This window comes from Pinus tabuliformis, chromosome J (assembly GCF_031772625.1).
Source record: "Pinus tabuliformis cultivar Carrire ecotype Pingquan chromosome J, CPIR1, whole genome shotgun sequence".
Lineage (NCBI taxonomy): Eukaryota > Viridiplantae > Streptophyta > Pinopsida > Pinales > Pinaceae > Pinus > Pinus tabuliformis.
The window spans coordinates 59,585,444-59,603,109 of record NC_142295.1 but is presented as its reverse complement, the minus strand read 5'-3'; the positions used below and the strand labels follow the sequence as shown (position 1 = coordinate 59,603,109).

Below are 17,666 nucleotides of genomic sequence, written 5' to 3'. Positions count from 1 at the left end.
TGTAATAATCTCAGCTGCGACCTCTCTCATGCCCTTTCCCCACTCCTTCAAGAATCAGTAGAAAGTAGCTTGCATAATGTTCTGTTTTGTGTTTTGAGTTTGGGGTTTTAGACAAATGAGACAAGTGAGACACTACACTCTACCGTACATGTATGATGCATTATGCTCCAAATTGATGCCTTGCACATTAATGGCCTTAAGGTTATGTAGCTACGCAAGGCAAGTTTGCATCCTTCCATCACAAGCATCCATGGTACACATCAGTCCTCCCAAGCATTGTAATCTATTAGGTCAGTTACGCTTGAAGAATATTGTCGAAGCCACAAGCATCCCCAAGCCATCTCCATTCCTTCGAACAAGAATCCATGTTGCCACATCCAAGTAGGGCCTGATGCCCTCCTCCAAGCCACATGATTTTCGTCATACTGTGTAGGGTGGTCTCCAAGCAAGTGAATCCTTCATGGGGCCCCAGTGAAGGGTGTCCACCAAACTATCATGAGAACTGCAACACCCAAGGGAAAAACATCAAGCCAACAACCATTTGATGACAAACATCAACCGAGCAAGCTGTATTGACTGTGCATATCCATCATGGACATGTGCCAATCCATCTTTGACCATCCAGGGGCTGAACATATACCATGTACCCCAAATCTCCTAGAGCACCCCAGGTATGGTGTAAACACTTTTGGAGTAACCCCAAAGATAACAGTTTGCTACTATGGTAGCTAATAGTATCTAGAGTTATTAGAGAGTTCAAAGCTTCAGTTGCGTGCTTTGTAACAAGCAAATAATTTCGATCTTTACAAACTTATCTTCTATTGTCACGTTGAACTTGTGACTTCTTCTCTGAGGGTGTCCTGAGAGACTTTCTGAGTGTCTTATTTTCGTTGTCACAATCAAACCAATTTTTAACATGTTTTAGTGTCCAATAGTTCTTCTATAGTCTAAGCGATACAATGGAAGCTTTTTGTCATTCTTTTAGCAACCAATCTATGTCTTGGGTTTCATTCACCCACGGACCCCATGGTTGGGAACATAGTTTTAAAAACTAGAACTGGTGACTGGATCGGTCCGCCTATCAAAACGGGTTTCAAATCGGAACTGGTCAAATAGGGACTGGTCAGATCCCAATGAACTGGTCTTTAAAAAAATACATGAAATAATTAGTTTTTAATGAAAAAACTATTTTTAAGATTTAAAACGAGTGTTGCAAAAATCGCGATATTATCGCGATAATATCGGAGAATCGCGATTTTTTGAGTATGGCGATATTATCACCCAATTTTTACGCTAATAATTTTTTTGTTTGTTTGTTTGTTTTTGTAACATTTGGTTGTTGTTCTTGCAAAAAATCTCGATAACTTGAAAAAACCGCGATTTTTACGAAAAAATCTTGAAAAAAAATTTATTTATTTATTTATTTTTTTTCGATTTTTTGATGAGGAGGAGGTGAAACAACCTACCCAGGCTACCCCTGTCACCAGTAGAGGACGTAGTCTACCTCCTGTAGCTCCTAGTTCTTCATCTTCTTGAGCACAGCAAAGTCCATTGCCAACTCCACTAACATTTACATCTAGAGGGAAAGGGAAAGCTATTGCATTTTCTCTCAAGAGGGGCAGAGGAAATCAGTAGTATTAGACTTTAGTTATTTGGTTCATTTCATTGTATATGACATTATGACTCATGATATGAGATACATTATTATATTTTTTGTTGATATTTTGATGCTGAGTTGGGACTCAAGAGTCAGGACTTACTATTCAGGACATGATTCACTGTTATGTGTGATGTAGCACTAGAAATGATATTACACATCTTATATATTAGTTCTTTTATCATATTTATGTGTCAATGTATTTATTTTATGTTGTAGATGCTTTACATATTAAAAAAATTGGAAAAAAATGAATATTTTTGTATTTTATGATTTTTTCCTGATTATTTCCCGATTTTTACGATTTTTTCCTGCTTTTTTCCCTTGCCGATAATATCCCAATAACAATAACTGCAACATTGTTTAAAACCATGATTCCAAACCAATAGAGATAAAATATGCAAAGTTTGCTCATCTATATACCAGGTAAAGGTGAATATATCAAATTGGCACCGAGTGCAATATATATCAGCAACAGAATAGATAATCAATGAGACTCTGAATGGCCTCTGGGGTCACTGGCCTACTACAAGTCTACATATCAATGATCAACATGATCACTCTTCATCATGATCAAACTCTTCACCACTACTAGACAAGGGATCATCAACTTGAGCTACATAAATAATCTGGCTGAGTGTTTGAGGACTCCTAAAACTTCTCTGCAACTTTAGCAGCAGTGGTAGTAGTTGCAGCAGAAATAGACATCAAAACTACAAATCTCTGATCAACACAATCGCTGATGAAACTCATCGTTGATTCAGCGCTACTAAAAATGGGATCATCAGCAAGAGATACATAAACATCATCTCGCTCAAAGTCTTCAAACTTGGATTGCTCAACCTTATAATATCATAGAAATTGAAATTTATCAACATGCCTAACTAGTGATTTTGGTTGGAGTGAAGGGTTCATCTCCTAAGGCTTATAATGTGTGGTAGAAAAAGCTTAGCATCCCTAATTAATTATTTTCCGTTGAGTGAAGGGTACATTTTTGTTAAGACCATGGTAGAGGAGTTCAAGAATCAATACCACCAACATCAACAGAGTTCGAAAATCAATGGCACCAACATCAAGGTTCTTAAAGGGCTTCATGCTCTTGATCAAATGCCAATCTCATACACTCATGCATGATAGAATCAAATGGAAACATTGCAAACCCCCAAACCATGAAATCCTGAAGACCATTAAGTCTTTTGAATTTTGAGTGGATCTTAAAATTCTAGTTTAACCACTCTGAAACATCCTGAGTCATTTCATGGTAATGTTAAAAATCTAAGTAAAAATGCCCTTTTACTTCAAGAATTTAACATTACCATTGATTGCTAGTGTTGCTAGGGTTTATATGTGCGAGGCAAATGAGAGGGGGGATATGCTTTTTTTTGAGGGGTTGTTTTTGGAGTGAAACAACCCCAAATTTCCCTCAAAACGGCATCAAAACTCACAAAATTGCATTCTGTGAGGTTTGTAGCTGGCCTGGCAATAAACCGGCCGGTTTATGAAGGAACTAACCGGTTTATGGGAAAATAGGCCGGTTCCTTTGTAAACCGGCCGGTTTAAGGCCGGTCAGACCAAAAAACCTGTGCGCCACGCAGAAAACTGGGTTTTTCAACCTGTTTGATGGCCAGGGCTAATGAACTGGCCGGTTTTGAAAACTATGGTTGGGAAATGATGATCGATTTGATCTCCAAAAATTACGGGTTTTCCCATGATGAACAAATCATATCTAGTCTGGTTTCAACTTTTCCTGTCATCTTAGATGCGATCTTGAGATATTGGATCTTGTCGTTTCAATTGTATATTTCCTTCACTTGTGCTAATTTATCATTCGATGAATGAATAAAGAATAGGTAGATTGTTTTCTCTGATTTCACAATACTCTTCATTCTCTAGTTTGTGATTTATGGGCTAGTTTTTATATGTTTTATGCCAAGTAGTTTTTTCAGTATCATGGTGCAATTCATGGAACTATTCAAGGGTTGGAGCAATCTGGTAGCTGTATTTCTATAAACAGAAATGTACAAGGGGTGCTAGATTTATCAGTGTATACATGATAGCTGTTCATGTTCGTTTCGCTTTTCTACCGCTCTTCTATTTTTAAAACAATGCTATCTCTAGAAAAATGGACACCATTTAACTGGTTTTCACCTTGTTGGAAACTCTAGATTTTCTAATTCATGGAAGGGGACATTTTTCATGATGGTTTCCACTTTATAAAAAACATTATGTTGGCCGCCATAGTTCTGTGTAGGATATTGTTTTGGAATAGTCCAGAAATTTGTCAGTTGTTAGCATTATGTACCAGTATGTTAGATATTCCATATATGGAGGCTTAGCTAGAATACTGGAGCTTGAATATTTATGTCGATAAATGTTAAAGTGTAAAGTTTGCTTCTTGAGTGAACATGCTCATACGGTGACTGTTGCAGGTCTTTTCGTCCGTTCTGGGAGAATTATGAAGAGTTTAAAAATATGTGTAAAGATAAGAAATTTTTAGATGCTGTTACCAAAGCTCATCAGTTGTATCATAATTGTTTGCCAAAGGTGAGCTATTTTAAGATGGCTACAAGTTGCAATGATTTTTAGAGAACTAATACATATAATTATCTAATCCAATATCTTATGTTTGCTGTGCTGAGTCCTTTTTTTCTCAGGACCCACGTATTCGTTCAGTTGGCTTGCAAAGAAGCTACTTGGAGTCATCAGGACAAGTTGAGGAACCATTTAGTTCTTTACAGGAGGACAAAGCTATTGTCAACTCAGATAAAGATGGAGGAGATGACTCTGCTGTAACTCAAAAGTCTGAATGCTTCCTGTATACATTCTGTGTTAGGCCTCTTTGGATATATTTTATTGTGTTTACCTTTGTTTTCCCTTCTCTAAAATCCTTTCAAATTTGAGAGGGACTTGCTATGCACTGCATTTATTGTTCTTATCAAAGGGCACTCTTATATAAGTCTGCCTGAATGATATTATTTATCAAATGTCAAGTGCTGTCCAGTTCAAAGTTCTGTTTTAGTGTGACCCTTCCTATTCCCAAGACACTGCTCTTTAATGTAATGATTTGCATGCATAGAAATGAAAGTTCTGATCCAAATACTTGACAGATAAATTGACACTGTAAATAACCCAAGTCTGTTAAATTGATGTTATATTCAGGGGGGCAAAAAGGTTGAGTAAGAATGCTCCAGGGTTTGACAGTCGTCAAATCTGTTTAGAGGAATGTGAAGATGAGGTAGTTTTCTATAGCTCTGATTTGAGATGCCTATGTGATCATACTGATTAGTAAGAAGCAGACATGTTTGGCAATTCAAATGGGTGTTTTGTTTCAGAGGTTATGCATCTTCATGTGAAGCTTTCTCTTGAGGACTCTATTTATGCCTGCTGATATGGTTTGAACACAGGACACTTTGGACCTTAAGAGCATCGTTGGTGGAACAGAGATAAGCAGAGAAGATGCTAACATTGAGGAACCATCTGCTGTGCATATAAGTGGTTCTGTCGTGAAGTCTTCTACAGATTGTTATAATAATGTGTGCCAAGTGTGTAAAGAAGGCGGGGAGCTGTTGTGAGTACCTTCTGTCGCTTAGTTAAATGTTTTTTACTTGATAAATTTGTAGTTGGCAGAATTATTGTCATAATCTTTTCAGGTTTTCTTGTTGGTTCTGACTCATTTAGGTGATTGCAAGTGTAGATCCATGTTCAGCTATCTGCTTGATTTATCTATATATCTGTGAACTATGCCATATTGATTGTGTTGGTCAAGCCTGTACTGTTTTATCATTTATGTATAAATAACAAGGAGGCGATTGTCTTTCTCAAGGGAGTTTGAGTGAGTTCAAGTGTTCACTTCAAGCACCTGGATTGCTTTGATTTTTGCACGGTGGTACATCCAGCTTCTTTATAGTTCTGTTAAAGTGAGATGCAAGTGTATTCTTTAGAGACTAAGCAGAACTGTGGAGTTTGAGTAATTAATAACTATGATTGTAAATCCATCATTGCGTCTTTAATTGATGATGGCTCTACAGAAACTGAACGTACTGAAATGCAATCATCAAGGCATTCCTGGTGGGAGAAGGTGATCGCTTGACCTCTCAATCAAGGTTGCTTGTTCCCCAGTCATGCAGAGTAATAGTTAGTGATTATTCGTTCAACTCAAAGGAAGGAAGAAAAACCTTGTTGGCTTAAACAACTAAGCTTGGTAAAACTTGAGAAACATCATATATTTATTGTAACTTTTGTATTACATAGCACAGTATAAATGCTGCACTTCATAGATATGGAAATTCTGAACATGGATAAATATAGCGAGTTGTTTGAGCCACCATCATTGAAAGGCAGAATGAATTGTTTTTCATGGCATGTGCATTATTGTGTTATCCTGATTTAGATGTTGTGTACAGCTGGCATTCAAGCAACACTTTTAAAGTAGATAATTTTTTTCATAGATAGGATGTTTATTATACAGATTTTTACAGCATAACTAGATATTCTGGGATGCTTTACAATTCACTACTTCCTTCTTGTGATCTCCTGTATCAGGTGTTGTGATGGAAAAGACTGCCTCGTAACTTACCATATAGGTTGCCTTGACCCACCCTTGGCTCAAGTTCCTCCTGGTGACTGGTACTGCCCAACTTGTACTTACAAGAGAATATCATGTGGTGTACGCTCTGTCTGCAAAGGAGTTGAATCGATATGGGACGTCAAACATGTTGAACCTGAACAGTTTGCTGAATTGGATGTCTTTATGGAAAAAGAAGAGAAAGTGAACAACATTTTTGAGAGCGAATATGGTGTTCATCCTGTTATAGGTTGTTCAATGTCGGTTTCAACTGAGAGAGATCATGATGGGCTAAAAGAAAAAACATTGCTTAAATCTAATAATGCTGGAGATCTTGAAATTACTGTGAATACGGCATACCAAGTGAAATCAGATAAAGTAGTAGGACGACTCAAGAAAAAACAAAGGATATATTTTGTTAAGTATAAAGGACTCTCTCATCTTCATAATTGCTGGGTCAGTGAAATTCTGCTTGTCAAGGAAGCTCCCAAGCAGCTGGCTAATTTCAAGAAAAAACTGCAGCAAGGAAAGGTTGTCTTGAGTGTTGACACAAAACACAGTTGTTATTGCTTATTAATTGTAATGAAATATGGAAATTCTTTTGAAACTCTTTTTAGGGTTTATATTTGATTTGTATGTTAGTTACGGAAAGCAGTACTCCGTATTGCATATTATTTTAAGTTTTTACTTGTGTACGTGTATCAACTGCCTTTCAGTTTTTGAAATTTTCATTAACATAAGTGATATTTTGCAGGCTCTTAAATGGAACTCTGAGTGGGCTGAACCACAACGGCTTATTCAGAAGAGAGCACTGATCTTTCCTAAGCATCCTGATAAAGAGTGCAGGGATGCAGTCAGTGAATTGGTCTGTCAAGAATGGTTCGTCAAATGGAAAGGGTTAGGCTACGACCAATGTACATGGGAGCTAGAAGATACAAGTTTTCGTAACCTAACTTCAACTAAGGAACTAATGAAAGCATACAAACTTCGCTATGATGAGGCACACCAGCGAGCTAGTCCTACTCAAGCAGTTAAGGTTGTAGTTAACAGCTTACAAAGTATTTGCACTTGTTAGGCATACTTTCTTTTATTGGTAGTTTTTATTCAATTGGAACATAAATGAACCTGGGATTTCAGTATAATTTACTTTATTCTGTGGTATATCTGGATGATGAAAATTGATATTTATGAATTGGTTTCAAAACATGATCAAGTTGTCTTTCCTTTCTGAGCATGACTGTTTTGAGTTTATCATAGTTTGGCCACTTGGAACCTTGAGAGGCAGCGTTAATGGCTATCACAATATCTTGCCAATATGGGGACCGAACAAAATTAATGGGTGTCCCACAAACAAAGATGGCCCTTGCCACTCTTGTCTCAACTTCTTCTCTACCTTGATTATCAAGCATTTTCAACAATCTACTATCCTTAGTAGATTTTCAACAATCTACTATCCTCTTTCTTGCTTCATGAACAATCATTGGTTTATTGCTAGCACCCAAGCAAAGAGTGCGAATGCCATTATTATGCAACCTAAGTTTGGTTCTTTGATCCTTCAACCTTGGAGCATTATCTTGCTCTCTCTTATTTGCAGCCTCACCTTAGGATTTAAAGTTTGTGGACAAACTTCAACACCCTTTATGACCTCATGCAAAATGTAAGCCTTGAATCTTGTGTAGGAGCCCTTGAATGTTGTTTCATTCTTGCACAAATTGCACCTCCATTCCCATATACCCTCAGAACCAATTTGCCTTGTCGCTGCTTGGTTGCTTGAGCAGCTTTCGGACACTGGAAACACTACTTTCTGAAGTCATGACTGCTGCAAAAACAAAAAAACCCTGGCTCTTGTAAAAAACAGCAAATAAAATTAATAATCTAGTCAGAGAAAAAAAACCCAGCACTTCGAAAACCATCACTGCTGCAAAACCAAAAAATATCCACTCAGAAAAAAAACCAGCACTTTTAAAAGCCATGCAAGTTAAAAGAAATAACACACAAAAAAACTCTGCTGCCCACAGTCTTTTTCTTGCTGCCCACAACTGTCCTCTTGCTGAAAATGACACCAAAGCTTGATCCCAATGCTCCAAGAAAAAAATAAAATACTCACTGCCACTATATGAAGCTCATGTAGCCGTAAAATGCGTGAGAAATGAATTCAAAGTAATGTGAATTCAAAGTGTTCATAAATTTACAACTATGAAGCAAGTTCTGTCTACTTTCTGCAGTTGTAACAATTGTTTGAGTTCCTCCCACCTTATTCTATGCTTGCTTATGTCAATGCATATAATACTTTTTCTTCATTATCATATTGTTTGCAAGTGTCTTCTGCTTGGAAATTACTTAAAATTTAGATCATACTGGTTACTTGAAAGTTGGGATATTTAAAATGATAGTTGCTTCCTAATCGTATTTCCCTCTTTTAGTGATTCCAGTGAAGACCTCAGTAAGAAACTTGAGGGAAGTTATAGTTATTTGTTTTCCATGCTTTATCTCCTTTCTTAGTGAGCTTCACTCAGCTAGTTTTTTCGGGATCTTTGGCCTACAGAAAAAGGTTGGGATTTAAAATATGTTGACAACTTGGTACATTGTTTCATATTCTTTATTTCTTAGAGCTTTAGATTGTATTCCAAAAAGGATCTTGCTGAATTAACGTTGCATTGTATTAAGAATTGATATTTACATGTTTACTTATGATAAACATATTCTCGTTATGAATTCACAGGCAAAAAACCTGCGGAACAGTCCTTTTTCAAGGTTGAAAAGACCTCCAGACTGGATGAAAGGGCTACTGGATTCTTCTCTTCTTAGATCTGTCAATAAACTGCGAGAGTTCTGGCAAAACCACAGGAATGCTCTTGTCATTGATGAAGTTAATCAGGTGTGTGATGAATTCCAAATTGTTTGAATAGATTGGTATAAAAGTAATTATTTTGAAAGGCATGGGATGCTACATTATTGTTCTCACACATTATTATGTTTGTTTGTTTGTTTGCTATGAAATTTGGGTTGTTTATAAACATTTTTTGGTTCTTGGTTTGATATTGCTGTTATTTTTTTTTTGAATGTACTTGTACGATAATAAGAAACTGAGATGATTACCTTCCAGAAATAGTAGTGGCCAAACTGTTGTCTCCTTGAAGTGAAAGATGCACCTTGGTCACTTGTTACTCAGATTGAAGTGTTTTTGACCTTCTCGACCTCTGGAAGCTTGCGGCACACCTTAGCCTCAACCTCAAGCAAATATTGTCCCTCTTCTTGTGTGCTCCACCTGCAAAATTTGTGCTCACTCAATCTCCCAGCTGCACATTTTTTTGATTTCTTCAGCCTCTTCACAAACCTGCAATTAGCTCATGCAAATTTGCTGGAATCTATCCAAAAACATAGTGTCTTCATCCTCTCTCTTAGGCCTCTTTAATAATTTAAATTGAGCAAAATCCCTAACCCTCAATCCCCAAAGTGATAGACGGCTCGAATTAAATCCTAATCCACTTAGGTTGGTGTTTGAGATTAGATCTAAGTCACTTAAATAATCAATTAAATTAATTAGCCAACATTAAGTAATTAAATTAATTAATGTGATTTTCTTGAGTTAAGCTTAGGATGGAAATCATATTAGTTACTCATCTCGAACAAACCACCTAAAGAGGGTTTAATTTCCTGCATGCTAGACACAAGCCTATGCAAAATACGTTTTAAAGTTACAAATACAACAAACTATATATTGAATAAATGTATGAGAAAATTGATATGCAATTACAAATGAGGGCCGCATATATATATATATATATATATATATATATATATATATATATATAGGAAAGCGTACCCTTTCATTAAGAGGCACATCTTTTAGTTGGGAGATGTTATTTAATATGCCCCTTCATTATTTATAAGTTATTCTTTAATAATGAGTTATTATTATTTATATTATTTATTTTTTTATCTTCATAACACACAAGATATGATTTGTAGCATGGTAACGATGATGTTTTTGATGGATTGGGATTACACATCTTCCTTATTTGCTTGGGACTCTCGCTTTTCTTGGGGTGAATTTGTGTTTTGGGTTGGAGGAGTTACACTGCGCCTTGTTTGATGATCATGCTAGTTACCTCATGTTTTTATGGCTTCCCTAATATTGCATGCCTTTGGTTGATGGATCACCTTCTTGGTATACTTTTAATGGTTATGGAGCATGCTGCCTCATCTTGATGGTTGGACATGGTTATTATGTTGATATTATTCTAGCACTTTGGAGGTATACTCTACATGAGCATTGCACACTTTCTTTGAGTGTGCGTAGCACATATACCCCCTTTTTCACATTTATCCAGTTTGATTTATTGGTCTAATTGATATGCTATTGATGTGGAGAGTGCCTAGCACATCTTCCTTATTTGCTTGGGACTCTTGCTTTTCTTGGGGTGAATTTGTGTTTTGGGTTGGAGGAGTTACACTGCTCCTTGTTTGATCATCATGCTAGTTACCTCATGTTTTTATGGCTTCCCTAATATTGCATGCCTTTGGTTGATGGACCACCTTCTTGGTATACTTTTAATGGTTATGGAGCATGCTGCCTCATCTTGATGGTTGGACATGGTTATTATGTTGATATTATTCTAGCACTTTGGAGGTATACTCTACATGAGCATTGCACACTTTCTTTGAGTGTGCGTAGCACATATACCCCCTTTTTCACATTTATCCAGTTTGATTTATTGGTCTAATTGATATGCTATTGATGTGGAGAGTGCCTAGCACGTAGATCCTGTTGCACATATTTTGTCACATGTCCAAGGAAGCAGTTGTACAATTTTTTTCGAAGTTATGAATCATCATCCCCACCCAGTTCTTATGTCATTGTAAACTCAATTTCTGCAAATTATAATATAAATGATGCTAGTATGACCGTTTAATTATGTAACAACTTAGGTAAGTCTATGATTTTGGTGACGAATTTCATCCTAAGAGGATTTTCGTTTCACCGCATTATGTGTGTTTCTAAACACGAATAATTGGCAAAGCTTTTCCCTCTAGCCTAAACCCCAAAGTTAGGGTGGAATTTATTATCGAAGTCTTAGGTGAGTCCTAGTGTTCTTAGTCGAGTTTATTGTAAAAGTGATTTGAGAATAATTTAAACTATTTGGCTAAATTATTTTATTACAAATCATTTGGTTTTACTAGATCCTATTGTGTTGTAGAATTGGGTAAATATTATGATGGTCTATAACGAATGGGAATCCCCCCTTTCAGGGTTGAAATTGTAATTATTTGATGTAAAAAATATTTTAGTGCATGGTTACTTGCAATCAAACACCATGGTTAAAGTATTTGAGGTGGAAAAATAATTATTCTTGTCTTTTGTCAATTAACTAATTTGTTCTGGCAAAAATAAAATTAAGTTCTAATCCGGAGGATTAATTGATTTAGAGTCAAAAAATTAAAATTAGAGATTAATTTCGCCGTGGAAAATGATAAAAAAGACTCTGATTTTTGGAGGTCCCCTACCAAGGCAAAAATGGATATTTTAAGAAAAATTGAGCCCTTGGACCTTGGTGATTAAGTCGAAGTTCGATTTTTGAGAAAATTAATCCAAAATATTTATTTTTGGATTAATAAAAAATGGTTTTTAAGAGAAATTTGAAAATTCCTCAAAAGTAAATATTTTCAACAACAAAGATTTAAAGTGATTAAATATTTATCAATGGTCGAATTTATTTTGACGCAAATCAATCCAATTAGCCATTATTTTCCACTTGGAGGGATTTATTTATAAATGAAAAGCCATTTTGCTTCTCAAGATCATGATGAGAACTTTGACTGATGTAATTTTATAAACGTTGGTGTGAAGCCACTGTTCTGCTAGGAACGTTTGAAATTCATAATAAAAGATTTTGGGGTAAAGTTCATGGTGTCTTTGTTACATCGATCTATGGTATGTGCTTTCCTACATTGTTCTGAATTTTTTTATCAGCTTGCTTATTCATTAGATGGTGATAAGAACATTCTATTGGTGGATTTTGGGTCTATCTTAGATGATCTGATTCACCATATGTCTAACAAGTTTTCTTGAAGAAAATATATAGAGTTTACAGGTTCCTCGTCAGTTGGGCTCCAAGTTCACAGACTATGGGCATAGACTGACCTTGTTTGGTCTTGGGGAAATTTATGTGATTTTCTTACTTTGCTAAAATTGTTGTTAAATATCTATCTTTTGAAATACATCTAGCCGTTGTCATTATTATCAAAATTATTCTTCCAAAAGTCTTTCAAGCGTTGTATATTTGTATATAACTTGTAATTACTTTTGTGGAATAAATTTTGTAAGTAATTTTTTTTAACCCTTGTTTTGTAGTATCTATGGTTTGGGGTTTTATTTTAAATTTTAAATTCCTTCCTCCCCGTGTCTCCTTTTCCCTTCGCTCCAGGCCTAATTGGCTTGCCTTTGGCCTCATCAACCCTTTTTCCCTAGGCCTCAATCCCTGTGCGGCCTACGACATCCCTAAGGAGCCTTGTTTCCCTAGACAACATGCCTACTAGCCGTGGTCTTTCTTGGCCTTGCATTTTCTCCTTGCCCTCATCATTTCCTAATCGGGCCTCTCTTTGCCTCATTTGACCTTTGATCTATTTTTTGAGCTAATATTCTGTGTATTACAAAGATTTGGAGTTGGAATTTGTGATTATAGGTGACCTTGGCTTTGGAGAAGTTTTGTGCAGTTTCACTAGTCATCTCCAAGGGCTCACTGGTTTGCACTCTCCAACCTTTGGTTTCCTCACTATTTTGTTATAGAAGTCTAATATCTTCTTAAAAATGGTGAAAAACATATCTAAGTGGCATATAATAAATTGGCAAACTATCTCACATATTGATAAGTCACTTGAGCATATTTGGCATTTATGGTCTGGGCAATTTTCATATACTTTTAATGACTATCATTTCTGTTTGAAAGGCTCACTAAGGTTTGACATAACAATGACATTTGCATCATAAAAAAGCTAACTTAATTAGAATCTTATGTTTGGCAAAGCAATTTGACATTTGGGCTTCCATTACTCACACTTTCCTTTTAAGTGCTCTTAAAGAATTGAATAATTTACGTTTATTTGATACATTTGGCATTGAATAATTCGTTGATTAGCTCTCTGCTGTCATAAAGGTTCATTTATTGCTCATTAGATAACATTGTAACATAAGTAACAAAGGAATTTCATGCTATAGTAATAATAATTGCTCATTGTGGAAAGTGGTGTTTACATTAAGTTTCTTTTGGAGAATTATCTAACGTTCCCTTGTTTTGTGAGTTTCATAATCCTAATTGTGCACTATTAGGATCACTCTTTAAAATCACTTTAAATCTCAAACGGTATCTTGTTGAAAGGTTTAAGTAGCGTCACTTGTCTTTTGGGATCTAATTGGCATAAGAACCTTGGTGAATGGTGTCTTCATTATTGCCATTCTTGTTTCATTGCTAACATCTATCTGTGAATGATATCTTTACATTGGCACTTAAGATCTAAGAATTCTTAACTTCAAGACTTCCTATTTCAATTAAATATCCAGTATTGAGGAATCTAATTATCATTGGCTTGGAAAATTTCTAATTAACTAAAAGAGCATTGATGACCCTATTGTCTCTATCTTGAAGAATTGTCATTGGATAATAAATTTGAATAACATTGTAGATAAGCGCTGTTGTTCTCTTTCTTGCCATTATTGGTTTATGGTCATTGTGAATCCTTGGGATATTGGTGATTTTTCTTTAAGAGCCTATATCCTGTGGTTACTAAGCAATTGTATTGTGGCCATCTCTTGTATCTTGTTGGCACTTGTTTCATTGATCACTTTGTCTTGTTTAAAATTGTCTCTCAATTCATTGTTAAGTACTCTTGTTATAAGATAATCAACATCAAGTACTTAAAGAGCATTGAAAAATTTTAACTCAAGAAGCATTCATTCACTTTGCAGCTCATTCTAGAGCTAGTCTTGCACTAATAATTTACCTCCAAGCATAAGCTTGGTTGATAGAGATAATAAGACCACCTTTCTAATCTAGCGTGAGGAGCCTAACACCTCTTTAGTGGTTAACACAATGACCTTGCAGTAGTCAGAGTCATAGTCTCTGCAACGTCGGAGGCATTAGGTGGTTAGTACCTGAGGGGAGGTATCGTTAATCAAACCTCTGCTTGCTTCCCCTTGGCCTCTTTCTCACAACCTACTCTAGAGACTAGCTTCAAAATAGTTAAGAAGAAGGATACACCTAGAATAGGCATCTAATTAAAAGCAATCAAGATTCTTACATCACACTTAAGTCATAGGATTTGCATAGCATATAGGTTAGTAAATCATTCAAGCAACGATTGTTCATCTAGTCACCTGGTCCTTAATTTATCTAAAGCAAGTAAGTTGACTCCATAAGGCACCGGTCTCATAAGTAATTTAGTCTCATCGCTAAAAAGCTTGCTAAATCAACCAAGTGGATAGGCCATTCAATCGTGTCTCCCATATTCATTGGTTGTCAACTTGTCTTTCATTTCCATTTTCCATAGGGACTACCCCCCATAGCCTGTTGTTGGGAGACATCTAGAACATAGAGGTCGGGGATCAGAGTGACAACCCCTGACCTGAGTCGTTGTCGTAGTGCCTGTACAATTTGAGCAACAATAGATCACATTTTTACATCGGTCTATTGTGATTTATTGGTCTACATGGTATGGCATTCATGTGGTTGAAGTTTGCTTATGTGAATGTTCTAACTTGGGTTTTCATTACACACATTGCACTTTATTATGGAACGTGCTATTATCCTTCTTGAAGTACTCACCCTAGGTACACATTTAGAGGATGATTGTTGCATTTAATAATGCTTTTGGTTCTTGTTTGACGAAAGGAAGGCCCATCTCTTGAGTGCCCTAGGTCATCTTAGTATTATGCACACTAGAAGTGGTTTCTGATGATGGTTCTATGTGTAATGCTAACCTTGTTAGTGCACATGTGGAGGCATGATTATATTTTTTTCATTATTATATTATTAGGTGATGGGGTGGTACCCTCTATTTAGAGATAGTTGAGCTTTGATTGCCTTGGTATGTGGCTCATTGCATAATTATATGGATTGTTGACTCGTCATCACCTTGGACACCACATGGTGGAGTATTTAATGGTTATTTTGATGGGATGGCTTTCTCTTTGAGCCACGTGCCATATGGAGCATGCATTCCACAATTTTCGTGGTATTTGATGAGATGACTTAGCCTTGCAAAGCATATGTGTGGTTTGAGTTGGTCACATTGCTCATTTATGTAGATATTCTTATGGAGTGACCTCTCGTGGAGTGGTTTGAGGAGGCATGTGTGAGAGGGTACTTTGGGTATTATATGCTTGCTTATCTCAGTTAATATCATTAGACATAGTGCTTTGATTGTTGCTAGATCAATTCCTTTAGAGTGACTATGGAATTTTTTGTAAAGTGGTTGAAATAAAAATTCTGATAAATACGAAGGGCTTACAACAATTTCAGATCCGTGATTTAAAAATCCTGGCTATATTTACCCCACATGTACCACATGGAGAAGCACGCCCTTGTTATTTATGTTTTTGCTTTGTTGGTTGGCGCTCATATGGATCTTATATTATGGTCAACCAACAACCCGGTCATCTAGAGGATGTGTCTCACCTTCTTATGCTACTCTTGGAGGGTGTTGCATAGCCAACTCCATTATTTTGTTATTGTTGATTTGTTTCATGAAGTTGGTAACATGAGAGCATTGTTGTATTGTTTTCTTTGGATATTTTATTGTTTCTTCTTGGAGAAGAATACAGATCTCAACAATCCATTGCTACATTTAGTAAGGAGGTTGTTGAGAAGAATATTTTATGATTATTCATTGGAGAACAAATGCATATAGAAGCACAAATGCTTCTTTATTGTTGAGGAGATAGAGTTGAAACCCATATAAGTGTTTTGTCTCTCCATTTGATGTATGGATTGATATGGGGAGCTGTGCCCTTTGGAGTTCTCTTGGGAGGTGTTGCACTCAAATTGTCGTAGTTGCAAGGAAGCGGAAGTACCAACTTTTTCAACAAGGATCAAATCACATATCAGCAAGTTATATATTGTAAATGATCTTAGTAAAACCTTGAGTCTACGTAACAACCTAGGTAAGCGTATAATTTGATGACGAATTCCATTTTAGGAGGTTTTTCAACTCTATTGATTACCTGTGTTTTTCGACGCGGCTAATCAGAAGAGTTTTTTCTCTCTAGCTTAAACCCCCAAAGCTAGGGTGAAATTTATTGTTGGATTATTAGGTGAGTCCTAGTATTTTAATCGAGTGTGATGTAAAAGTGGATTGAGAATAATTTAAGCTCATTGACTTAATTATTTTATTACAAATCACTTGGTTTACTAGATCATATTGAGTTGTAGATGGATTGTGTGTCTTCAGGGTCTAAGACAAATGTGTTTTTCCTTTTTGAGTCTTGTAAATGAAAAATCATTGGTACTAGAGGGTTGGAAAAATAATTAAATCCCATCATGTGTAAATTAATTAATTTTTCTAGCAAAATAAAATTAAATCTTAAACCTGAAAATTAATTAATTAGAGTCAAATTTTAAAGGTCCTCCACCTAGTGAATGTTATATTTTTCAAGAAAATTTGGACATTTGGACTTTGGTGGTTAAGTCAAAGTCAATTTTTTGAGGAAATTAGCTCTAAATAATTTAATTTTGAGCTAATTAAAATGGAATTAAATGATAAATTCGAAAATTCTTCAAAAATAAAAAATCAAGGGACCAAGATTAAAAGATCTTGAAGTATTTATCAACGACCAAGATTATTTTGGCAATCATCAAAGAAATTAGCTGTTATTTTTCCATTTGGAGGATTTATCTATAAATTAGAGAGTTAGTTGGGTCTAATCATCTTGATCTCTGGCTAGAATCGCTGCTAAAGCATTTTGAAATTATTGTCCTGTTGGGAACTATTTTTTCTACTATAATAAAAGACTTTGGGGTGCAACTTGAGGTGTTCTTGTTGTTGATTGTGGTATGTATTGACTACGAGCTTCCTATGTGGTGCTTTATATTGTTATTTTGAGATAATACATAGTGTGTGCAGGTACTCAATCCTTGGTCTCCATGTTCTTAGACTGTGGGCAAGGGTTACTTTGCTTGGATCTCTAGTTTTTATACGGTGGATTGAATCTTCGTTTGGGCTATAGTGAGCATTAATTTTTTCGTAAGTGTTTTAGCCAGTCTTTCAAGGAAAAAATATCATAAAAATTATTTTCTCAAAATCCATTGAAAACCCATGTATATTTGGTAAATACTTTTTCTAATTTGGGTTTGGGTTTTTAGTTTATTTTTTGTATATATTTGGGTTTGGGTGTTTCTATTTTCATTTTTGCAGGTTAGATCGAGAAACCAAGTGGGAGAAGAGCTAGAT

At 35.8% G+C, this 17,666-nt stretch overlaps 1 protein-coding gene across 3 annotated transcripts in view; it reads left to right on the top strand.

The window, feature by feature from the left end:
• Window positions 1-17,666, top strand: part of LOC149225501 (uncharacterized) — a 243,680-nt gene that overhangs the window by 59,681 nt on the left and 166,333 nt on the right. For 2 of the 3 annotated variants that reach the window (XM_089377104.1, XM_089377103.1), the window contains exons 9-15: window positions 4,087-4,201; window positions 4,312-4,472; window positions 4,817-4,892; window positions 5,062-5,225; window positions 6,200-6,752; window positions 6,976-7,257; window positions 8,944-9,099. In XM_089377104.1, the coding sequence (XP_089233230.1) occupies window positions 4,087-4,201; window positions 4,312-4,472; window positions 4,817-4,892; window positions 5,062-5,225; window positions 6,200-6,752; window positions 6,976-7,257; window positions 8,944-9,099 (1,507 nt within the window). The remainder of the gene's footprint in view (window positions 1-4,086; window positions 4,202-4,311; window positions 4,473-4,816; window positions 4,893-5,061; window positions 5,226-6,199; window positions 6,753-6,975; window positions 7,258-8,943; window positions 9,100-17,666) is intronic. The other variant, XM_089377105.1, reaches the window with a different exon arrangement.